At 40.9% G+C, this 26,833-nt stretch overlaps 1 protein-coding gene across 2 annotated transcripts in view; it reads right to left on the bottom strand.

The window, feature by feature from the left end:
* Positions 1-26,833, bottom strand: part of AGBL4 (AGBL carboxypeptidase 4) — a 1,625,978-nt gene that overhangs the window by 380,612 nt on the left and 1,218,533 nt on the right. For both annotated transcript variants that reach the window (XM_012554276.2, XM_023727093.1), the window contains exon 6: positions 13,144-13,183. In XM_012554276.2, the coding sequence (XP_012409730.1) occupies positions 13,144-13,183 (40 nt within the window). The remainder of the gene's footprint in view (positions 1-13,143; positions 13,184-26,833) is intronic.

Below are 26,833 nucleotides of genomic sequence, written 5' to 3'. Positions count from 1 at the left end.
TGGCCCTCGGTCCCTCGGCCTCTCGGCCCAACCTCTGCTCTACTCAGGCAAGTGTTACAAAGCTCTTTAGCTCTGCTGATAAGTGCCCAGAGACACCTCACAATGCCAGGAAGCCTCCTGCCTAGAGGCACTCATCTCTCTCCCTCCTTGGGTCAGCATATCCACTGTAACCGCCTTGCTCCAAGGGCCGTGAAGCCCATTGTGCTGTCTCGTGCCAGTCTCCTGGTTCTGCTGCTGCCGTTTCTCTGTTGCCACTTCTTGCTGTCTTGCGCTGTTGCCAGTGTTATAGCTCTTTCTCTCTGTCTCTGGTGTCTAGGAGGCTGTCAGCGCAGGGACCCAGGGTTCAAAGGACATGCTCCCCTCCTGTCTTTTCTTCTTGGTAGTAGTGAGGTCCCTCCTTTCCACCTCTGGGATGGCTCATTTTAAGCCTAGTGGGATGGCAAAACTGACCAGTCCCCTTGTTAGGGTTCCATACACCTTTATTTGCATGATTCTACCCCTACAAGTGTGCCATGCACCTTATTTGTATTATTAGCAAGCTGTCCAATCCCGTTGGTGGGCCACAAGCACCTTATTTGCATAGCCCCACCCAATCTTTTGGTGGGAATTAAAAACCATGGCTAGAAGGGCCATATAAAAGCAATCCATCACATTACTTCATCCCTAGCAAATAAATACTGATGGAATACTAAGTCCCAGAGCAGTTAATTGACTTGCCCAAGGACATGGAGCCAAGAAATGGCAGAATAAAGATCAGAACTCAGGTCTACCTGGTTCCCAAACATCCACTATACTCTGTTGGCTCTCAGTTAAGGTTGTCATCCTTCCCCTTGTCTGTTAGACATATGCTCTGGTCTCTGCAGCCTACTATCCACAAGGCCTGGTGCCTGTTCTAAGCACCCTTGACCACTGGTGTGGGTCTGGCTTTAATCAGGAAAGCCCTCCTTGGGCTCAAGGTACTACCCTCAACTGATGATGAATCCTGTCACTCCACAGATGTGGAGCCCCTGCTGGGCTTTGCCTCTTGGATAGAAGAGCTGGTACATAACAGATCGAGATTTGCTCTGCTCTCAGATCTTATAGTTCACTTCGTTAGCTTAACTTGGTCACAGAGGTAGTCACTGCAAAAATTCATGTAATCTCGGGCCATTCCTAGATAACACCAGTTTCCAATTTATTTAACTTCAGGGGTGGTGTTTATGACCCAACCCTCAGCCAGTAAGAACAACAGATTTCCCCGGATACAGGTAGTTGTTCAAATATGGGCTCATAATGACCCAATCCCATAATGAGAAACAATAGAGATTTTTCTGGGACTTCTGGGTAAGAGCCTCTTGCTTTTTCCTACTAGACTAGAATTTGGGACAATGCTAAGTCTGCAGCTGCTACAGCCATCCTAAGACTGACCGCCTGTGGTCTGGAAATGGAGTCAACACTGAGAAAGTTGAGTTAAGAAAAGGAGAAGAATGGACTGGGTCCTTTCAGCCCTGGATCAAGATGCACTGAAGGGCACATTTACTTCTGGATTATTTATTTACATGAACTAATAAATTCTCTATTTTTCCTTAAGCCAATTTAGGTTGGAGTTGAAGAATCCTACTTATATCTTCTCTGTGCCTTAATTTTGGCTGTAGTGACCTGCCCTGAACTCCGGTTTCTCTAGGCTGCATCCAGCTCAATAGCCTGGTTCTGCCAGCTCCTTCCTGGCCTGACCTCCTTCATGCTGATTAACTATGGTGCTTTTGGGTGTCACACCTCTAACTCTCCTTTCCAGAGCTCAATCTACTCACCTGAAACTTCCAAAATGGGAAAACCTGACTCCTTTTCATCAACCCCTGTCACCTGAGTCTTGGGATATGGTGTCGTATGTTGATTTTCCAGAAAAAATATCCTAGAATAGATACTCAGTGAGTCTGCTGCCTTTATATATTTCACAGATTCTGGAATTTGTTTACTTAGATTTAATAAATCTTCAGAATAACACCCAATGCTGTTGTTTTTCATTGTTGGCATGAGAAACAGAATGCAAATTGAGGCAACCTCTCTGCAAAACGAGTTGGCAATAAGGCTCCATAATTCTTTAAACATGTTAATGCTCTTTGATTCAGTAATTCCACTTGTAAACTATCCAGTCTAAAAAAATTATGCAAGAGAAGTAAAAAGCCTTTTTCACAAATAATTTTATGGCAGAGTTATTTATAAGAGCAAAACATCTGGTAACAACACAAATGAACAATAGGACATGACTTTTTGTAAATCAAGCTACCTATATAAAATGGAATATACTGGAGCCTTTAAAAATAAGTATGCATTTAAAATGCTCATAGACTTCGTGCTAGTAATTCCACCCCTAGTAATTTATCTTAACATAATAACCTAAAGTGTAAATAAAAATATAGACACAAAGATCTAGAAATTATTCATAAGATTGAGAAACTAGAATTAAGTTAAATATCCAACATTACTGGCATGGGAAAATATTTCTGTTGTAATATTATGTGAAAAATCAGGATAAAATTTTATATTCTATATGATCACAACTATGTAAAACAAAATTATACCTGCATAGGAAAACAGGCAAAGATATAATGTGTTAAAATATTAAATAGTGATTGCCACTGGGAGATAACTGATATTTTCATCTTTATAACTTCTCCGTGTTTTTCAAAATTTGCACCATGGGCACGTGTGATTTTTAATAGAAAAAGTTATTATAAGAAGATGGTAAGTACGTAAGCTACACAGCAACATGGAAAGTGTTTATGAAATAATGCTAAGTGAAAAAAATGTATATAAAAACTTACTGTGATTGCAATTATGTAAATATGTGTCTGCACATAGACAAGAACCTTTCAGGAAAATGTATAAATAGGTTTTGTATTATGTTAAGGTTGTGGGATTAGGAGTACTTTATTATTTTTTTTCCAAAAGATCTCTTTAAAGGTGTTTTAATGATGTGTATGCATTAGCCCTGGTGGCGCAGTGGTTAAGCGTTGCTAACCAAAAGTTCAGCAGTTCAAAACTTGGAAACCCTATGGAGCAGTTCTACTCTGTCCGATAGGGTCACTATGAATAGGAAACAACTCAGTGGTTACAGGTTTGGTTTTTGGTTTTATGCATCCCCTTGCACCCCCCACTGTGCATTTCTAGTATTCTGGTAACTTTCTGGGCATCAGGCCAAGGGTCCTCTGGCTTGTCTGCACTCTTGGTCCTGGTCTCTCTGCACACGTACCCCAGGGCTTGTGTGGCTCTGGAAATGGCTATGAGGCTGTTGACAATGGCTAGTTTGTTCTCTCTTGTTCCTTTAATCTCCAGAGGGGCTGAGTTTACATCAAGGGGTACTTTAGTTGGAGACAAAGACAAAGTTGCCATTTGATGGCCAAGAGGCTCAGTTCATCATCGTTTAACAGAGGTGTCATTTTAGCAAGGTTAAGAGGGCATAAACAGGTGGGATTTTTTTCCTGGAGGTTTCTATAAAATCTTAGGAAAACTGATTATCTCTTTGGGATGCAGTCTATCTACTGGAAAAGCCTCAGTGACTATGATGTCCCTGATATTCTAAGCTTTCCTTATACCCAGCAAAGTTAGTCAACCTGACTTCTGTGTGGGAACAAGATCTCAAGGGCCAATATCCCATATGAAGTGATATGTGTATGTAGCAATGGAAAAGGCAAAGGCTTTAGAATTCAGATCTGGATTTGAATCTTGACTTCACTTATTAACTGTGTTCACGTGGGCAATTCAACTAACCTCGTAGCAGCTTGGTTTGATCATTTGCAAAATGGGAAAGATGATACCTGCCTTATGGAATAGTGGGAAGAATTATCTGAAAAAAATATATAAAGGGACTGACACAGTTTTGGCTCCATGTAGTTTCTTACCTAAATGTTGTGTTTGTTGTTAGGTGCCGTAGAGTCGATTCTGACTCACAGTGACACTATGTACAACAGAACGAAGCACCATCCTCACAACTGTTGCTATGTCTGAGCCCATTTTTGCAGCCACTGTGTCAATCCATCTTATTGAGGATATTCCTAAATGCTATGTGTTAAATCCATTCCATCAAGAGCTATGACCATTTGATAACAGCGCTAGGAACAATTAAATGAGGGAAAGAATAGTCTCTTCAACAAATGGTGCTGGAACAACTGGATACCCACATGCAAAGAATGAAGTTGGACTCCTACCTCATATCACATAAAAAATTAACTTAAAATGAATCAAAGACCTGAAAGTAAGAGCTGAAACTATAAAACTCTTAGAAGAAAATATAGGAGTAAATCTTCATGACCTTGGGCTAGGCAATGGTATCTTAGATAAAACAACAAAAGCATAAGCAACAACAACAAAAAAAGATACACTGGACTTCATCAAGGACAACATCAAGAAAGTGAAAAGACAAACCACAGAATGGGAGAAAAGATTTGCAAATCATGTATCTGATAAAGGATATATCCAGAATATACAAAGAACTCTTAAAACTTAATAATAAAAAATGAATATAACCCAATTTTAAAAAATGGATTGGAATAGACTAATACAGACAAAATAGGCAAAGGATTTGAATAGACATTTCTCCAAAGATGTATAAATGACCAATAAGCACATGAAAAGATGCTTAACATCATAGGTAATTAGGGAGATAAAAACCAAAATCATAGTGAGATACCATATCACACCAACTAGGATAGATATAATAAAAAAAGATTGACACTAATAAGTTTTGGCGAGGATTTGGCAAAATTGAAGCCCTCAAACATTTCTGAAGGGAATATAAATTGGTATAGCTTCTTTGGAAAACAGTTTGGCAGTTTCTCAAAATTATCAACCTAAAATTCCCATATAACCTAGCAATTCCACTCCTAGGTATATGCTCAAGAGAACTGAAAACATACGTCCAAACAACGAATCCATGAAACATCTTATAACATGGAGGAATCTGGAAAGTATTATGCTGAGTGAATTTAGTCAGTCACAACGGACAAATATTGCATAAGACCACTATTATAAGAACTCAAGAAAAGGTTTAAATACAGAAGAAAACATTCTTTGATGTTTACGAGGGTGGGAAGGGAGGGAGAGGGGTATTCACTAACCAGATAGTAGACAAGAATTATCTTAGGTGAAGGGAGGGACAATACACACTACAGGGGAAGTCAGTACAACTGGACTAAACCAAAGCTAAGAAGTTTCCTGAATACAACCAAACACTTCGAGGGACAGAGTAGCAGGGGCAGGGCCTGGGGACCATGGTTTCAGGGGACATCTAGCTCAATTGGCATAACAAAGTTTATTAAGAAAATGTTCTGCATCCCACTTTGGTGAGTGGCATCTGGGGTCTCAAAAGCTAGTGAGCAGGCATGTAAGATGCACCAATTGGTCCCAACCCACTTGGAGTAAAGGAGAATGAAGAACACGATATAGACACAAGGAAAGTATTAGCCCAAGAGACAGAAAGGGCCACATAAACCAGAGACTTCATCAGCCTGAGACGAGAACTAGATAGTGCCCGGCTACCACCAATGACTGCCCTGACAGGGAAAACAACAGAAAGTCCCTGAAGGAGCAGGAGAAAAGTGGGGTGCAAAACTCAAATTCTAGTAAAAACACCAGACTTAATGGTTTGATTGAGACTGGAGGGACCCTAGAAGACATGGCCCCCTGACTCTCTGTTAGCCCAAAACTATAACCATTCCTGAGGCTACCTCTTCAGACAAAGATTGGACTGTACTATGGGACATGAAATCATACTTGTGAAGACTGTACTTCTTAGCTCAAGTAGATACATGAGACTAAATGGGCGGCTCTTGTCCAGAGGCAAGATGAGAAGGCAGAGAGGGCCAGGACTGGTTGAATGCACACGGGAAATCTGGGGTGGAAAGGAAGAGTGTCCTATCAAGAGGGAGAGCAACTAGGGTCACAAAACAATGTATGTATAAATGTTTGTATGAGAGATTAACTTGAATTGTAAACTTTCACTTAGAGCACAACAATAATAAAAAAAAAATGCCCACACAACAACTTGTACATAAATGTTCACAACAGCATCATTCATAACAGCCAGAAAGTGGAAACAATCCAAATTTCCATCAACTGATAGATGGATAAACAATATATGGTATATCCACACACTGGAGTATCATTCAGCAATAAAAAGGAATGGAGTATTAATACATACTTCAACAGGTATGAACCTTGGAAACACAGTGCTAAGTGAAAAATGCCAGTGTGCACATAGCAGGCTCCAGTGGTGAGAGAAAGCCTGTGTGTGCAGAAATAATAAGTGAGGGAGAAACGAGGACTGACTGCTAACAGTTGTGCAGTTTCATTTTGGTTTTCATTTGGTTTCATTTGATTTTGCAGTTTCATTGAGTTATGATAATGTTGTGGAATTAGATAGTGGTGATGGTTGCACAACTATATGAATACACCAAAAAACACTGAATTGTACACATTAAAGAGGTGAATTCTACGGCATGTGAATTATATCTCAATAAAGGTGTTATAAAAAGAAAAGCTATGGCCCACAATTTTAATCTGATGGTGGAAATATAAAAACCTTTCTAGAAGTGTAGTAAAGTACGTTAATCATTGTGAAATAGTCTAGTTCTCCTCATACAGTGCCCTTCCCTGTAGGAAGATTATACATCTTGACCCTGTTAAATTTAAGAGTGATCATATGACCTGCTTTGACCAAGGAAACGTGGGCAGAAGTGACTACAAATGAGTGGATTTTTAAAGAGCAGGTTCATGGCTCACCATCTCTCCTTTTTCCCTCTGCTAAGATGACAATATAGAAGGTGCTGTCAGTGCCTTATCTTAGAATTTACTATCTCTGCACTGGTTAAACAATTTCCAATTGCCAGCACCTGAAACTCTATGGCTTTCTGTGGCCACTGGAGCCTGCTATGTCCACACATTGAGCAGACAGAAGTGTCAGGGTATTAGCGCCCACCCCCACCCCACCACCACCACTGCTGCTCCTTTACCCTCAGAGAATACTCTTAGGCACATTTTCCATACAGACTCCCAGGGTCCCACCGTGGGATTAAGTCTCAGTTGCCCTCAGTGGTAGTTTGCTTGACAATGAAACTTCATTGGCTTTCTTCCTTTTCCTGCCTCACTTCCCCACTCCCCTACCGATGTTTCTGGGACCGCCTGCCAAATAAGCTACTTGCATTAAAATTTTTGTCCATTTCTGGGGGAACCCAAACTAAGACAACCAGTAATGTTCCAAATAAAGGGTGCTTGGTCAGCCTGGGTGCTAGAATAAATACGAGGTAGAGCAGAGCTGATTCCAATTCGTGATGGTCATGCGGCAAAAGTGAAAAGTAAACCTTTGTTTTTTAAGCCTCTGAGATTTTGATGTCATTTTTTACTTCAGCATAATCTAGCCTAATGTGACTAGTTCATTATGCATACCTATTCTCAGTAGTTCTCATTCTAGGGACTTATCCTAAAGAAATATTTAGAGATGCACAAAAAGTCTTTGTACAAAAATGTTCACTGTGGTGTTACTTATAATTAAATAATTGGAGATAATTTAATATATAACAATAAGGGAATTTAAAATATGATAGAATGCTTTTCAGCTGCATAAAATTCCCGCAGACAATATTTAATACAATTGGAAAATACTCAGACAATATCTAAATAAGAAGTTTATATAGTACCATTACAATTTCATTTTTAAAATTACATATATATGTGTATATACATATGCAAAAAATAAGTTTGTCTTTCAGCCCAGCATTAAGGGTTTTACTTAGATAGGAGAAGAATACCTACACACACTGCCTCCCTTTTATTTAAAGAGGCTATAGGAGAACAAGCTTTCTAACAAACAAAGAAGGAACTGTAGTTGGACTTCTGGGTTAAATGAATAAATAAGCTCATGCTTCCATAAGCCCATTTATTCCCATCAAATAATAATATTGGACAACATAAGAAAAGAAAAATGAAAATATATAGTAGAGGTCTATTGTGAGAAACATAGCTCTACAAAGCTAAAATGTACTGGAATGCAAAAGCGTACGTGATTTTGGAGGCCATTGCTTGCCAAGATGTGGGTGTAGAAATTAAAAAAAAATCATTGCTGTTGAGTCAATTCCAACTCATAGTGACCCTACAGGACAGAGTAGAACTGCCCCATAGGGTCTCCAAGGAGCAGCTGGTGGATTCAAACTGCTAACCTTCTGGTTAGCAGCTGTAGTCCTTAACCACTGCACCACTTGGGCTGATAGGCATTAGTGTTTGAAATGTTGCATCTTACAAGATAAGAGACACTAAAAGTGTCCCCATAGGAGATAGGGATCAGAGGCAAGCTTCTGCTTAGAGCAAGGACCTTGGGTAAAGCCCTCCTGTCTTGAAAGGAGCCTAGGAAAAAGGCTGCTGCAGAACTTTCTGGGAGATATAGTTCCTGTGTGTTGCAGCCCTAGGTTGGTGTGGAACATAAACACAAGAAGCAGAAGCAATGCCAAGCCATTCCTGCTGACTTTTGGTGACTGAATCTGCCATATTTCCAGTGTTCACCAGTTCCTGTACTAAAGATGTAGGTAGAGGCAACTTTAAATACCACCACACAGGGAAATATGAGCCAATGGGATTGGGGGTGGGGGTGGGGGTGGAGAGAGAGAAAATCAAAAATTTCCTCCTTAAATTGAACCTACAAATTTCAAAACACATGAAGAAATCAAACGCTAAAAATGATATTAAAGAAAATCAATTTGAACTTGAATTCACTCCAGGTGCAATGATTTTATATAACAGCCAAAGATTTAAAAATAAGCATATTGATAATGTTCAAAGAAATAAATAAACATTAAAACAGAACAAGAAGTTATAAAAACAGAATAGGCAGGTATAAAACAGGTGGATATGAACAAAATTAGAAATCTTCAAAATAAAAAATACATTTATTGAAATACTGTATTAAAAAAATTTAGACTAGATAAGGTCCAGAAGTGAATTTATGAATACAAGTTACTTGTGAGAAATTCAGAATCGTCAGTAAGACAAAACAATAACAATTATGAAAAATCAGTTAAGAACCATGGAAGACAGATTGAGAGAATGCAGCATTAATCTAATAGAAATTTTTGAAGAAGAGAATCAAAAGAACGGGATAAAAAGCAGTATTTGAAGAGATAATTTGCCAATAATTTCCTAGCATTAAAGACAGACATAAGTTTTCAGATGGAAATTATATTCAAAGTACCAAGCAGGAAAAATAAAACTAAATTCACACCTAGACATATCAAAGGGAAAAGCAGAACATTTAGGTTAAAAAAAATCTTGACACCTACCAGAGGAAAAAAAATGTTATCAAAAACAAATGGTGACAGAATTCTCATCAGCAACTATGAATGCCAGAAGACAATGAAAAAAACATCCTCAAAGTGCAAATAAAAATCATCCTCAAACTAAATTTTTTTACCTAGACAAACTATCATTCAAAAGGAAATAAAAAATAAGGACATATGTAGATTAAGAGGATTACTAAGAGACCTATTAAAGGTTTCACTTTTGTAAGAAAACTTGGGATACAATAAACAAGAGAACACAGAAATTCATAAGCTGTGCAGGAAAAGTCAAGCAATCCTTAATAATAATAATAATACATTGGTTTTATTTTTTGAAAAACTTTTAATTTGAACCACAATAACCACACGGTGACAGGTTAGTGTTTGATAGGTACTTAAAACACGCTAACACCATGTTGTAGCTGAAAGAAGGATAAAAATTCTGAATAACTGTAGACTTTGTTAGAAATGTATAGTTAAGAATATATCAGAGACAATGGGTTATCCATACGCAAACAAAAAATAATTAAATTTCTACTTCACAGCGTATATAAAGATCAGTCCTAAATGAGACAAACTAAAGACCCAAGTGTGACAAAATTCGACAATTTTTATAAGAAAATACCAGAGACTATCTTCATGATATCCAGGTAGGGAAGGATTTCTTACATAACTCACAAAAGCAAAGCTCATAAAAAGATTGATAAATTCAACTACATTAAAAAAAACTTTCCATATATAAAAATACACTATCAATAAAATGAAAAAAATATAAGTCAGAGTCTGGGAGAAGATACTTGCAATGCATATGAATGACAAAGTATTGATATTCGGAATAATAAAGAACTAGAAATCAATTAGAAAGAAACCATCCAACAGAAAATGTACAAAGGATATAAAAAGTAAATTCACAGAAGAAAAAACAAAAATGGCTAACAAACATATAAAAAGATACTTAACCCCATTAGTAATCATGGAAACATGTATTATAATAACAATGCGATATCATTTCAAGACTATTGCAATGACTGGTAGAAATTTGTAAGTCTGACAATTCCAAGTATTAGGGATGCAGGAAAATGGAAACTCATATGTTACCACTGGAAGTATAAATTTGTCCAACTACTTTAAAAAACAATTGACCATTATGTAGTAAATTTGAAGGTGCATATAATCAGCATTTCCTCTCCCAGGTACCTACCCTAGAGAAATTCCCATACATACGAACAGGCGATATCAAAATAAATGCTCTTAGCAGCACTGTTTGCAGCTATAAAAAATTGGAAGTAATCTAAATTATCATCAATAAAATGGATTTAATCATGCGTGGAATACTCTACAGCAGTTAAAATGAATGAACCAGAGCTATGTCTATCAACACGAGTGAATCTCTACAATATAAAAATTAGTAGGGCAAAAGTCACAGAACAACATTTATAGTATAACACCACTTACAGGAATTTGTAAAACAGTATCAGTTATATTTTTGAATACATAAATATTGGATTAATGACTGTGGTTACCCTTAGGGAGAAGGGAGAACAATGCGACTAAGGAGGTATATAGTGAATTGTCAGGTATATCTGTAAATTTTTTAAAAATGGGGAATCTGTAGCATAGATGTCATTATGTTGATATGATAAAACCGGGGTTGTCCGGGGTGGGGAGGGGCAGTCAATGACTGTTCTTTATATCTCTACTCTTCAGTGTATATTTGAAATTATTCACAATAAACAAAACAAGATTTTAAAGGAGATACTACACGGATTGTTGAGAGCTTCAAAATGCTCAGTCAGGACTTTGGAGTGGCAGCATCAGGCTGCAGTTCTGTGCTGAGGGGGTCTGATGAGGAGTGCAGACCCGTCAGTACCTCCCACTTGCAGCCCCAGAGAGGTGGCAAGGTCACTGCTAGCTCGTACAGCTTCTGGTGATGTGGGGGATGGGGATGAATTTGATACTGAGGATGGTTAACATCAGTTAACTTTTGACATGGAATAGAGTCATCTAGGTAATACACGGTTTAACAGTACTTCCTAACCTTTCCAAACCATGGCACACATGGATATTTGTATCCCATGCTGAAGTACAGGCAACCAGCCTGGGGGCCCCAGCTGCGCAGGTCCTACATGTTGCCCTGAGAACTGTGGAGATTGGTATCTCAGCATATGTGTAGCCCACCTGCAGTATACAGTCTGCTGCGACACACCGCTTGGGAAGCTCTGACCCAAAAGATATTCTTTTCTCATCTAAAAGGAGGGAAAATTATAAACCACTCCCCTTCTGGCAGCATTTAGCATTTTGCAATCACAAACTTGTTCAAAAGGAGTGCATTGAGAGTCGCAACTACGCTGCCTGAATTTGCATAGTAGCACTTAGGAGCAGAAAGAGCTAGCACGAAAGAAATGCTGTTAACAGTCCGAAAGTTTACTTTTAAAGCAAGTGAAGACAGACCAAGAACCCTGTCCAGTTCATACTGCAGCATAATGTCAGGGAGTGACCGGATGAGACTGGGATGGGTCAGCGCATGTGGAGTAGAACAGGCAACAGTTATAGAAGGAGAGCAACTGAACAGGGACAGGATGGCTCTTTAGTGAGGAGGCATTGGTAAGTTATGCAAGTGAGTCACTCTTGTTACGCCAGCCCATGATTGAGAACTTCTATATATGTGAGTCAATTACACAGGTCATTCTAAGAGGTGGATTAATTTCTTCCCAAACTTTGCTCTTGTAAAGTCCCAAGTTGAAAGAACTCTACCAGGTGGAAATATAATAAGGTGGATACACTTTACATCTGCAGTCACCATACTATACCTCAGTTAGGTAGACTAACCAGGCTTTGTGCTACGATAACACCTACAGAGGGCAAATTCTCAATCTTTTTGTAAGTGAGCCAACTGGCCCCCGAACACAGCATCACAAGCTTGGTTGAAGGCAAGGTTGACATGGGACAGCCATCCAGGTTAAAATATTGAAATACTCCGAGTCCCACCAACGCTGCCCGATGGTCACTCTGCCACACTAGCCCCTCCTCCAGGATCCTATCTTCCCACAGTCTGGCAACAAAAGTTTTAATGCCTGGAACAGCAGGGATACCAGGCTGTTAAATATTTTGAACATCACCCATGGATGAAGAGGAACCACTGTGCCCACTCGTGAATGCTCACTAACCCTGCTGGTACTATTATCCCCTTGGGTCCTAAGAGAGAACACCATCTCTTGGCTGGTTTTGCTTCAAGTTCTCAAACCAAAGTAAAATACCTCTCTGGTAAAACTAAACTGCTCAGCCTCTCACTAGGCTAGATACCAGGCCTAGGGGAAAGAAAAGACCTTTTAAATCCCATGACCACAGCTTTGGGGTATTTCATCTTCCCTTGAAGGTGAAAAGCAAGAGTCATCCTGACCCTCAGCACAGCAGACCTGGTCACTTTATCAGATGGGCCCTTCATCATGAGCCGTACTTCCTTCATTCTATGCCACTGCAAGGCAGCTTGCCCATTCTCTATTAATTTAAAACTTATTTCTCAGGAGACCAGAACACTTGACACTTAAATCCAATGAGTGTTTTGGGGGAACCTGGCCCTAGGATATGCAGTGGCATCCAGAGGATCAGCCCTGCCATTTACAGAGTCACAGAGCAGGCAGCAGAGAGCTGGGAGGTACAACAGAAACCTCCCATGGGACAGAAGGCTGAGGGGAGAAGGGGAGTTCATGGTGCAAGAGTTCTGCTGTTCATTCAGGGAGTCAAAGGAGGAGGGCAGGAGTTGCATTTGGAGAGGCATCCAGACATTTCTCCGAGAAATAAGGGAAAAGCCAAAGCAGAACCACCGAGTGCACCTACTCACCAGGGCTGGTTATTGTCAGGAGGTCAAGTTGTCGCTGTTGCTGCAAAAGAAAACACATTGTGAGAGCACTGATTTGAGCCAGAGCCAAACGTGCACTTAGCAGATCAGGACGGACATGCAAAGCGCCTGTTCAGATGCAAAAAGCGGGGTAAACTGTAGAGAAGGTGGTGTTCACTCACAATTCTACAGAGAGGCCTTGCACCCTAGAGACAAAGGGGAATGGATGGCCTTTTTATTTGGTCCTTGGAAGCACAGATGGTCAGAGCCGAGAGGGCCTTAAAGGTCTCTAATCAGACCTATATTATACTGAGGGAAATTGAGGCCCAGAGAGGAAGATGACTTACTTAGGGCCGCAAAGAAAGTCCCATTCCTAACTCCCAGCCTTAACCAGACAGCCTTAGATTCGTCTTTGCTCACACTGGCAGTGCTGGTTCTGTGTCTGATATATTGGCAGCCCTCTTTACCTTGGTCCCTGGGCCATTGTCACAATTCTGATACTCCTTGTGACCAAAATATGCCTGAGTTGGTTTATTTGAACCTGCTCAGCAAGGCTGTGACAATTTCAGTTCCTGATAACCAAACCATTCCTTCTCCAACTGAATCCCCATCTCTTTTTACCACACAGAATTCAAAGAAAATAATATTTGTCTAATCACACTAAAGTAAATGAATGAGACTACTTGTATTTGGAGGCAACTGGCCTTGGCTAGTTTAAGGGCTGAGGTGACCAGTATCTCAGCAGGCCTGTCCTCTCTCACAGCACACCCACTGGGAGGCTCTGTCCTAGACTGAATGTCATAGGAACCTGAGTGTGGAGAAGTGGGCACAGGAGCCTGAGTGGTGGGCAGCAGTGAGCAACTCCCTTAGAGACACAAGTCAGGATTCCTTAAGCCTCAATTTTCCTGCTGACCTTTTTCTCTTTCCTACACTTGCTTTTCCATAAGTAGTGCAGGAAGTCTGCATTAAAAGAGGCCCAAACAAATTCCACTCTGAGCACAACTGCCTCAGGTCACCTTCTTGCATTGCAGGATCTTCTGATCACCTAGTGCTTCAACCAGCAGATCCCTTGCCAGATTTCACCTCAACTTCATTTCCCTTCTTATTTTGCCTCTGTCCAAGAATGGCTTCCTGAAATTCCGCTTGAGCAGAAAGGGCAAGGGAGTAACATTTTTTGAGTAGCAACTATAGGACAGGCACAATATTAGGAACTTTGATGTATCATTTCATTTCATACTCTTGGCAATCCTACAGGGTAGGTATTGTACAGAGGAGAAACATGAGGTTCAGAGAAGAGAAATTATCTGCCCAAGACCATATTTTCCTTGAATGGCAGAGCCAGGATTAGAGTTTAGTCGGTTCTAATCCTGGCTCTAAAGCCCCAAATATGACAATGCACATACATTACCTAACATGATACCTGTTACTTAATAGAAGCTCAATAGTAAGAGCTATTTAGTATTGACTTTATTATTATTATTTTATTATTGCATATTATTATGTGGCCTTTGGGTATGTACTTCTTTCTTCCTTTTTCATATAATCATGGATAGTTGGAGTTCAGAGATCATTGAGTCTGATCTGACACCAGAGCAGGAATCCCCTCTGCAAAGTCCCCACCAGCTGTATGAACCACTTCGGTTTCATTCCTTTTCCTGATTGGGAGCTCACTACTTCTTACTGGTTGGACAGCTCTATTAAACAGGGTTGAAAGCTGCTGCGGTATGCTATCACCACTGTTGTCTAGCTGCCTCAGCCCACGACAATAGTTTGGGATGTGAGGAAGATCAGTGTCTTCTCTCCAAGCTGAATGGTCCCAGTTCTTTTGCTCTTTCCTCATAGGACTTGGTCTCAAATCTCTTTGTCCTTCTGGTCACCCTCCAAAAACTTTGATTTGTTCTAGTTAAAACCTCTAAAGATCTCTCTAATCTCTCTACCCCTTGCTTCAATGACTTCTCATGGGCCTAAAAGCAAATATGTATCCTTTTAGGACCCTCTCAATTGCATATCCCTGTTTTCTTGCCAGCTCATAACTTGTTCCAGTTGACATTTTCAAGCAAACAATGCAACTCCAAGATGCCACTGACCTACATTGTGAGCACACATCCTCACGCTGAAAAGAAACACACACCCACACATGTGGGCTAGAAGGAACGCTGGAACCAGGCCACCTTCCTTCCCAAACACTGAACCAGGCCAAGAGTCCAATTGGCTCAAGCTGCCTTTACCAAGGCCAACCTCTGTGGCTTGGCACTTTCTTTATACATGAAGGGAGAATCTAATGTGTCCTTCTTCTTTGCCACAAGCCTGAGTTTTTGATGATCTCAGTTGGTGAAGGAGGTCTATTTACTTGAAAAGTGTCTCCTTCCTAATTAAGGTGATGCCTCTGTACCCAGAGTCCACTAGAGAACAAAGACCCTGCCAGGAGTCAGGCAGGCTGAGCTTGTGTCCTTGCTCCTCTGTGTGGCTTTAGATAACTTACTGTATGTCTCTGGCTTCAGACTTCACCACTTTTAAATGAATGAATGAGAGTGAAATACCCTTAGTGACCCTTTGAGTCAAATGCCACCAAGTACTGTGTTTGTGGGTTCTCTGAAAACCCATTAGCCAGGACACTAGAGGCTCAGACGGTAGAGTCAGAAATTAAAAGGGACTATTCTAAGCAAGGAAACACTGGTAGTGTAGTGGTTAAGAGCTATATCTGCTAACCAAAAGGCCAGCAGTTCAAAACCACCAGGCACTTCTTGGGAACTCTATGGGCCAGTTCGACTCTGTCCTATAGGGTCACTATGAGTCAGAATCGACTCGATGGCAATGGGTTTGGGTTTTTTTGTTTTGGTTTATTCTAAGCTATCTTCTCACACTGCAATTATCTATGCATGTGTGAGTCTTCTTCACTAGACCAGGATCCTGGAACATCTATTATTCATATTAGTTACTTCAGTCCATGGCATAGAGTAGCACTCAATAAGCATTTGCTAAACTCAAAGGTATGCATCAGGGTTGTATCCTTTCACCTTACTTATTCAATCTGTATGCTGAACAAATAATCCTTGAAGCTGAACTATATGAAGAAGAACATGGCATTAGGATTGGAGGAAGACTCATTTACAACCTGCAATATGCAGATGACACAACCATGCTCGCCAAAAATGGAGATGACCTGAAGCACTTACTGATGAAAGTAAAAGAATACAGCCTTCTATATGGACTACACCTGAACATTAAGTAAATGGAAATCGTCGCAACTGGACAGTAAACAACATCATGATAAATGGCGAAGAAATTGAAGTTGTCAAGGATTTCATTCTACCTGGATCACAATCAACGCCTATCAAATCAGCAATCAAGAAATCAAACAACACATCTCATTGGGAAAATCTACTGCAAAATACCTCTTTAAGTTTTAAAAAGCAAAGATGTCACTTTGTTGAGTAAGGTGAACCTGATCCAAGCCATGGGTTTCAATCACCTCAAATGCATTTAAAAACTGGACAATGAATTGTGGTGTTTGTAAAGAATATTGAATATACCATGGATTGCCAGAAGAACAACAAATCAGTCTTGGAGGAGTTCAGCCAGAATACTCCTTGGAAGTGAAGATGGCAAGACTTTGGATTGGTTACTTTGGACATGTCATCAGGAAAGACCAACTCTAGAAAAGGACACCATGTTTGGCAGAGGGACGGCGAAAATGGGGGAAACCCTCAGTGAGATGGATTGACACAATAGCCACAAAAATGGACTTAAACATACCAGTGATCATGAAGATGGCACAGGACCAGGCAATGTTTCATTCTGTCATACTTACATAAGGTCGCCATGAATAGGAGCCAACTCTACGCCAAATAATAACAACAACAAACTCAAATGAACCATCCTGAATACATCCCTTTCAAATCCTCTTGCCTTCGCTCTTATTGTCCTCTCTGCCTAACCTCTTGTAATGTTCTTGGAGATTCCTTTCACTTCTCAAGACCTTTGTGACATCTTCTCTGCATGCCAATTCTCAATCCCACCCCTCTCTTTTCCTTCTTCAAAACAGAATGAGTATTTCACACTTCGTTCTTCAATGCATTGGTAAAATCTATCTTTTCCATTATACTCTGTCATGTCTATTTCCTTGATCATCTCTCTCATTAGGTCCTTACTTGAGGACAGGACTATGGCATTTCATCTCTATGCTTCCAGTGCCCAGCACATAGTCCTGAAAGGAATGTTTGATGTCATCTACTTCAAATGACTCAATCATTATTTCTTCCACAATGACTCTGTTAAATAGGATTTAATCAACATGAAAAATAAGCATGCCTCTTCCTCTGCAGGACTTTTCCTCTGCCACGTATTTGTGGTTTCTTGCCTTTATGTTGTTGCTTCCACAATTTCTGCAGCCACCTCCTTTAGGTCTTCCTTTCTTTACTCCAGCCGGCAGGATCACTGTCTCTCCTGGACTCCAACAGATCCTACTGTCTGCAGCATCCCTGTAGTAATGAATCAAATCTAGCCTGGTGACAAGCCCATTTCACCTATAGTTCATTGACATATGTATGTATCACCTAGTGGCATAAGCAGGTTAAGTGTGGGCTATTGTTTTAACCTATACATCATAAGATAGGATTGCAAAATCTGGGCATACTATACGCAAACAAAAACAAAAGAATATGTTCATGAATCACTGTATTACAATTTTTAGCCAAGAAACTGAAATATGCAAAATAAGTCCCTCAATTATTCAAAATTAAATTAATTATTTAAAAATAAAAGGAATTACATGAAAATGAAAATATTCATTACTAAATAGCCTACCTAGCATAATTATTTGGTATTGCCAATGGAAACTGTATGGCATTTGTAAAAATAAGGTGCATAATTTGTGGAATTTGACCAATAATGTATAAACAGTTATATAGAGAAGGGGCATGTTGGCATAAACATTTACCTATACTATAATTAGTTAATGACAGAAAGAGATAATGGCCTTTTGTATGGAGATGGCAGGTTTGGTTGGCTAACAGGGCAGGCTGACTGACAGCTGTACATAAGTCCGGCATCCAGTCTTCCCAGGAAAAGTGCTGCCCCACTGGCATTCAGAAGAAACCCATTGCTGGGCCTAACCAGTGTGGTGAATGCTGAGCCATGACTCCATTGAGGGATGAGGGTCCCAAGGACAACAGGAGTAACTTCTGAATTGATGCCACCCAGAGGTTGCAACAACAATAACAGGTTGCCAGAGCACCTACACCTGTTGCCATCGAGTTGATTCAGATACGCAGTGACCCTATAGGACGGAGGAGAAATGCCTTATAGGGTTTCCAAGGCTATGAATCTATCTTTACGGAAGCAGACTGCATCCTTCTCCCTCAGAGTGGCTGGTGGGTTCAAACTGCTGACCTTTCAGATAGCATCGAAGCATTTAACCACTGTACCACCAGGGTTCCTAGAGCATCTGTTGTGGATGCTTAAGAAATTGTCTCCTAGAATCCTTGCTCCAGGAGTTAGCCATTATTCCCTCAAGCATCCAGTGGAAGCTATTTGTTAGTGCAATGTCACCCCACCTCTGTTCACAGTTGATTGCCCCAAGGATGTAAGCACCGAAAGCTGGGTCAATTAGAAAACTTACCCAGGAATTTTGGAGCTTTTGTGGGTTCAGTCATCTTCAGTGACAAGTATTGTTCCAAGTTAGAGTACCTGTCTTTTGAATTTTTGTAATTATGAAAACAGCACATGGTTATTTTTGCCATTTTGGAAAATTTAGAAAGCAAAGAATAAAAATTAATGAAACCCCACTGCTGAAAGAGAACCATAGCTAACATGTTGGTGTATTTTCTTGTCATCTTTCTCACTATGTGTGTGTATTTAATGATAGTGTATTTATATACAGTAAATGAAGTATAGTTGAATCTTATGCAACATGTTATTTTTGTGTCCCAAGCTGAGGCTTTGTTTTGAAATAGAAGAGATTGTCACAATATATTTACTGTCATAACTGATATGTTTGATCTTTTCTACTGTGATTTTGTTTCATACGTTCTAATCTTTTTTTTTTTTTTTTTTTTTTTTTCAGTGAAGGTGGCATTAATCAACCAAACACCAACAGCATACTACTTGGTGATTTTTTTCACAAGGAAGCACTTTGAAGAACACAGCTAGTGCAGCCTACTGATGCAGACAAAAACTTCTGAATCTGGGGGAGACTCTTCCAGGCAATATACAACCTGCAAAAGTGGTCGATTTTTATATCTGAAGCCCCTCTGATTACAATTATACAAAAAATTTTGTAGAAAGAACACTGGACTCAAAATCAGACAAAGGTGTGAATCCTGATTCCATCTCCTCTTAGCTGTGCTATCCTAGGGATGTTACTTAAGGTAGCTGGCAGTTAGGTACCCCATGCATAAAAAGAGTGTGCAGAATGGGAAATACCGTCTCCAAGCACTGAACTCATGCCCACACCCCAGTGACTGGGATGCTGGCCTTCTCTTTGCCTAGCATTCTGCACACTGCCATCTTACCCACAGCTGACTCTGGCTGCTGCCCTTCACAAGGCCTCTTCCAACCTTTCCACATGCTGAGCAACTGATAAGCATGACAGTGGCCTAACAGAAAGCAGCAGCTGAGAGAAACTGGTCTGCTTGCTTCTAGTCTTACCTCCTCCAGTTCATCCTCCATGTTGCAGATGGAGTGCACTTTCTAGAACGCACATCTTAATACTCACCAGGGATTCTTACAGGATAAACTCTAACCCTTTAGTGACTACTGGAGGACTTCCATGACCTTCCATCTGCCCTCTCAAATTCTGAACACCAGCCACAATGCACAACTTCCAGTACCCCAAATTTGCTCTGCTCACCTCTATACCTTTGCATATCATGTTCTTTCTACTTGGAACAATAACCCTGCACCCAACTACTTTCTCTGGCTAATTTCTACTTGTTATTCAGCTCCTAACTCACATGTCACCTCTTCTGTAAAGACTTTTTTGACCTGCCAAAAGGGCTGGCTGGATCTTGCCATCAGAGCAGCATCACAATTCATCTCCATGGCATGTTTACTCCTCCATCCTCTCTGCTGAGGGCAGGGGCTTCGTCCTTTTCTCTCCTCTCTGCAACTAGCCTGGTGCCTGACCCATAAATGATGCTCATTTCCTATTACCCTATTACCATAATGACAACTAGACAGGGTCCCACTGAATTGATTATCAGAAGAGGTCTTCTGTTTTATCCTTCCCGTCTACAGAAACACCTACACACTCACACACACTTACACACTGCCACCATGATTTTTCTCAAAACCTTCTCTGCTTCTGTCTTGTGGATCCAGGGAAGAGACCACAGAACATTTGGCCTTCTTCATCTAGATCGGTGATTATGAGGCTAGGGTTAAAAATGGGCTTATTGTTTTGGTCACAACTACATTGAAGTTGCTTCCCGGGATGAGAAGGGAAGTGGTTTCTGGGAGCTCAGGCGCTGCTTTGATGTGTGGGGTTCTGCGTGCTAGAAGGGAATAGTTGCTGATTATGTGTTCTGTTTTGCTTTCTGTGTTTCGTGCAGGATTGCTATTTGGGGAAAAGTCAATCTTTCACGGCATCGACCAGAGATGATTTAAACAAGAGCACCAGTAATCCCTGTGCATTCTCCTGTCACCCCAAGAGCCAACCATCATGGGGAAGACCTGGGGATCAGCACCCAGAAATGGGGTTACAGAGATATAGGTACACATTTGGCTTCAGGGCTCAGGCCCCTCCCTTTCCTGCAACCCTCCTTCCTGCTTAGTTCTTCCCCTCCCCAGCAGTCACTTCCCAGTCATTTGGGGATCCCATGCCCCCTCCCTGTCCTGTCCTCAATAGTCGCTCTCTGGAAAATACCTGATGTGCCACTGGCCTCTCTCTGAACTCATCATTTCTCATCTCTCTTATTCCAGTCTAGCCTCTTCACTGGTTGCAGAACTGATCACTCTAAAACTAATTTTTTTTCCCGTTCTTAGAATAATTTAATGATCACCATTGCATTTTTTATAGAGACTAGATTTCTTAGCTTGGCATTAAAGGACGGTATCAAAAACCTCCATGAGTTTTATGTAATGTATGAAAAAAGAGTTTTTATGTTATAATATAACTTCATATTTGTACAACAAACAAAAAGTACCTATTGTTTTCATAACCAAACCTCAGTAGGTCGGTGTGATATGCAGAAGGTAGGCTGTCACCTGGCAGGGGAAAGGAGTGGGGAGAGGCCAGCCACCTCTGTGAGAAAAGGAGCAGGAATTATGAAAGTTCTGGAAACACTGTCTCAAAGCATTGGCCTCACACCCACACTCCACTGAACTAGGATGTTGGCCTTCTCTTTGCCTGACCATTCTGCATACCACCACCTTACCTGCTCCCGGCCTTGGCTCCTTCCCTTGACAAGGCCCCTTTACCACCTCTCCTCATGCTGAACAACTGATGGGCAACACAGATTACCCAGATAGCACCTTGCCTTCACTCTGTAACTCTTCATTTATTTTTTTGTTAATTCAACAAATATCATTGGAGCATCTACTATGTATCTGGCATCTTGCTGGGGTAGAGTGAGAAAGACACGGACCCTGACCTCAAAGAGCTAGCTAACAGTGAAGTAGGGAAGACAGAAAAAAAGCAAATAATCATGCAATAAGAATTAATTTCAATTTGGTAAGTGTTCCAAAGTAAAATATGGGAAAATGTACAAGGTGCTTTGACCATGGTTCAGAGTATCCTTCAAATCCACCCTGGCCTGCTGGATTGTTCCTGGACACTATCCCCACCCTCACCTCACAGTCTTCTCTGAGGATCCTGAGCAGTAGCCAGGCCTCAGCCTCCCTTTCTGGCACCTACTCCAAGCATAATAAAAACTGCATTAGCCTTTTACTCAGGGAGAGGAGTGAACATCACTCAGGGATGAAACAGAATCACATGACTAAGGGTTAAGTCCAGTTGGAAGCAGAGAAGGATAGCAGAAAAAACCTAAGGCTGCACATGCGAAATCACTTCAATATATTTTGCTGAGTAGTTTCTGCTCTTGTAGCTTCCTGTTATTGGAAAAGCCAGGCATGCAAGTGGCTTTCATCCCCTGGGCGGTTTAAAGGAACGTCTTAGTTTAGCCTCTCGTGGGCTGCAAAAAAGCAGGACAACTGGAAATGGAGAGGAGCATATGCAACTGCAAAGACATTTTGGAAGTAGAATTAATAGCAGCAGTGGCTGCAGCAACTACTATTTGCTGAGCACTTACTATGTCCCAGTCCTCACTGCCACCCTTTGAGACAGGCATGATTTCCCTTTTTACACATGAAGAAACTGAGGCTCCAGAGGTTAGGTTACTTGCCCAAGTTCACACCTGCTAAGTGAAAAGGCCTGGATTCAAACCCATACTGTTTTCCTCTGAAGCCTATGCTCTGTTAGTTGTGAGGGATGAGGGAAAAAAATCTTGGCTGATTCCCGGGTTTCTAGGCAGAGGAGCAGCATGAGCTGTTGTGGTTGGTGCTGTACAGCCGCTGCACGCAGCAGAATGGTAGAAGCTACAACCCAAGGGTGCTCTTTTGTACTTTTCCTTCAGAGTGTGTACATACTTATGTTTATATTTAATTAATGTCATTCCCATTACATTCTGAGCTCCACCACAGAATGGCCAGTATTTAGTTGTCCATTTAATCTCTAGTGCCTAACAGTTTGCCTGGCAGAGTAGGCTCTGCCTAAATATGTGTTACATGACTAAGTAACAGAAATCTAGGTCAGGGTCTTAAACCGGACTGGATAAACAGCTGAAACTCTTTACTCCTGCTAGAGAGAAAAGATACATATCCCATCCTACCACCCCAAAGAGTCAGACAGGGTCTCATGCTGGAGGACTCGGTCCTCTCCAGCTCTGGAAGAAAGACCCAGGCATCAAGAAACAGTGAGAGGAAGGACGTTCCAGCCACTAGTCCGAAGATGACATGCAAGGAGAGACTGTTTCTTCTCTACCCTCCTCGGGCGATATGAGGCCCATGTGAGGAAGTGCAAGAACAGGCATTGCATCTAAAGTGATAGTGAGTGGAGGTCAAGTCTGGAAAGGAGGCATACATAGCTGACAAATGCCCACTCAGTGCACCCATGGGTCTCTTAGCATCTAAGCATTGATTTAAAGTGTCTCATATTATAGTGGTTAAGAACTCAGCTGCTAACCAAAAAGTCAGCAGTTCAAATCCACCAGCCACTTGTTGGAAACCCTATGGGGCAGTTCTACTCCGTCCTATAGGGTCTCTATGAGTCAGATTTGACTCGACGGCAATGGGTTTGGTTTTTTGTTTTATATTATAGTTAGGTGTTTACATGTTTGTCTTTGTCTTCCACCTCCCCCTCTCCTCTCTTTATCTCCCACCCGCTACCTTCTCCTTCAAGACCAGGAGCTGAATTTTTTTTTTTTTTTTTTTCATATATCTGTTTTCTCCCTGTACCTCTTACATGGTAGAGTTTCAAGAAGGATGTTGAAGACATAGTGTTTTGGCTTATTACCAGAGCAAGTTACATGATTATAAATCCTTCTACTTGTTTTGAATAAGTCACAACATTTCTTTGGTAGAATCAAACTTCCAAATTAAAAAAAGTATACCCTTTAAGCCTTCGATTTATACTTTAAACCTGTGATTACTCTTCTTCACTAAGGTTGTCTGTATGGAGCATGAGTCAGGCTATCCCATAATATAGCCTCCTGGGATGTCAGAGCAAGAAGTCTTGGAGATCATCTAGCTCAACTATTTTATTTTACAGGAAAGGAAATTGATGCCACAGAGAAGGAACCTGCTCAAAGTCACCTGCCATATAGTTCTATACTGTTTGCTTGTCTCCTTTAGTAGATTGGAAAGGAGGGATGTATGTCTATATCTCAGTTCCTAGAAAAGGATAGATGTCCAGAAAAAAATGTTAAGAAAAAGAGGGAGCAGGGTGGCGGAATCTAGATGGGGCAAGGCATTTAGTTAGTAATTTGTTCTGAGTTCCAATGTTATTCTATTTATTTGATTCAAGTGATTTTAACCGAGGAGTAACCAGGAGGGCTTCCTTTCAAGAGCTGGTAATTAAAATGGCCCCTACAGGATGGGAGGGGCCCTGGTGGCACAGTGGTTAAAAGCTTGGCTGCTAACCAAAAGGTTGGCAGTTTGAAGCCACCAGCTGCTTCTTGGAAACCCAATGGGGCAGTTCTACTCTGTCCTATAGGGTCGCTATAAGAAGGAATTGACTCAACGGCAATGGGTGCTATGGTGTGTGTGTGTACAGGATGGGAAGAATTTTACTTTTCACTGAGGAAGTGGGGTCAACTTTTCAGAAAGAACAGAAGGAGAGGAACATGGATTGGCGATGAGGCCCTGACTACCCTCTGTCTCAGAGAGCTAATGGATCTATTTACGCTTAAATTCAGTTCTTAAGATTATCAGGACATCTCTCTAAAACATTATATTCTTTTTGTTTCTTTACATATTTGGTTATTTAATATATACTAATTTCAAAAAAGAATCTGAAGAAGCTTATAATACAACATACTACCAAAAAATATGTAATTAAAGAAATGAAAAAAAAATGAGGTGTGAACACATGTTACAATTCATGTCCTGTGATATGCTGCCCACTTGCTAGAGATGAGCTACAAATGTGATTCTGAGATTTTTAGCATCTGTGCACGGTGGAAAACTCAATTAGTTACAAGATACTCAATGTCCTACGGGAAAAACAAAAACACACAAACAAAAACCCCAGATAAAACATCATAGTACAGAGTCTCTACCCTCCCTGGCCCGAAGTCTGAGGGATATCTCTTCTTAGGGTCCTTACAAAGGGTGCTTGAGGCCCAGGGTGACAGGACTTGCCCCAGATCATGCAGTGACATACTAGCAGAGCCATATCTGGCATCAGCAAACCTGACTTCCATGCGGCTTTTCTACATGGCTTATGGAGCACAGAGATAGCTGGAATGTGGTGGTAAGAGCACTGGACCCTGAGTAAGAAGCCACAGGTCTGTGCTGTGGGTAAGGGCAAAGAATAGATGATGACAACAGATCTTAGTTCGTTCACTCAAGAGTGGTATAGCTCTTGAACAAATTACTTAAACTCACTCTCACTTCCCCCATCTCTAAAATGGGGATAAAAAGAGTTTTTAAACTGGAATATAACTTCACACATAATTTCTAAGTTACAACAAACATTATTTTGCATTAGAATATAAAATACACATTTTTTTAAAAGATAAAACTCAACAGAACAGTAAAGCTTCAGATTTTTTGAGATCATCAAGGTCACTCTCTCTTACTTTCAGGGGTACTTAGGTGGAAGAGTTTTGGTGGCTGCAAGTTCTAAAAAGATACTATCACTGTCAAGTAAGCGTTCAATACAGTCTTTTTTTGTTCCTGTTCCCCTTCAGATTCAGCAAGTGTGCAAAGGAGTTCACAACAGCTTCTCACAGAACGTGGAAAGGACTGAATGAAATAATAGATCAGAAACACTTGGCAGGCAGACACTTTGTGCTTGCTCTGGCCCCAGCTTTGCCACTTAATTTGCTGTATGATTTGAGCCAGCAATTTATCCCCTCTGAATTTGTCTCTACCACATACTGGCTAAGTGACCACGGGCAAGTCAGTTAAATACTTTGAAATGGGTTTATCAACCCACCAACTAGTAAAGCAGTTAGCCTAATGTTTGGCACGTAACCTCTGGGTAAATGGTAGAAAGTCTGGTAAGACTTTTATTTTTAATTCCAAGACTTCATGCTTGGAAAGCCCTTCCTCCCCTCTTTCTCTTTATATGACTCAGCTCATACATGGCCACTTCTTGGAGGCCTTCTCTGCTCTCCCAGGCCAGGTGAGGTGCCTCTTCAAGGCTCCCTGAGCGCCTTGTGCTACCCTTGGCCACAGGCGTTATCAGTGCGTGTGGTAATCTCTGTCTGACTCATCCTGGGGAGCTCTGTGGACAGGGACTCGGTGTGATCACATCAGTATCTTCAGCTCCTTCCACTGCACTTGGCACGCAGCAGACTCTCAGTTATGTTTGCTGAATTGCATGAAACTGTGGAGTTCCTGTGAAAAATTCATGACATTCGGAATAAAATTCTGGCACTCAAAAGTGTAGCAACATTAATCTGTGTTCCTGCCCAGCCAGAGAAATGCCTCTGCACGATGTCAGAGTTATATATACTGCAGGAAGTAAAAGTGCCAGGCATAAAAGACTATTTTCTGCATTTGACTGGCTCTCACGGAAGCTCCATTCCACAGTGATTGACCACTACTTTCCACAAGAAATTGCGAGCTTGACTGTGGGGAAAGAATCCAGATCTAATTGTTCTTTGTAAGCCTGGGACAGAAGGTATTGTTGCTTGAAAAATGGAACTGTCTAAATTAATTTTCCTGAAACAAACATCTTTGCCAAATAAAAGCAATGCATAATAACAACCCATAATTAAAAGAAAAATGATACCTTTTGTTACATGGGGAAAGCAAATGTGTTCACCGAAAAACAAAAAACAAAAAACAAACAAAAAAAGACCAAAATTTTATTTTCTTGGAACTCCAGTGAAGCATCTTGAAATCTGATGAGAGGGGTGTGTATGTGTGTGTGTGTGTGTGGTGTGGTGTGTGTGGTGTGGTGTGTGTGGTGTGATGTGTGTGGTGTGGTGTGTGTGGTGTGTGTGTGGTGTGTGTGTGTGTGTGGTGT

Source organism: Trichechus manatus, unplaced genomic scaffold, assembly GCF_000243295.1.
Source record: "Trichechus manatus latirostris isolate Lorelei unplaced genomic scaffold, TriManLat1.0 scaffold00015, whole genome shotgun sequence".
Taxonomy (NCBI): domain Eukaryota; kingdom Metazoa; phylum Chordata; class Mammalia; order Sirenia; family Trichechidae; genus Trichechus; species Trichechus manatus.
The sequence above is the reverse complement of the archived record's forward strand: the minus strand, read 5'-3'. Positions and strand labels throughout refer to the sequence as shown.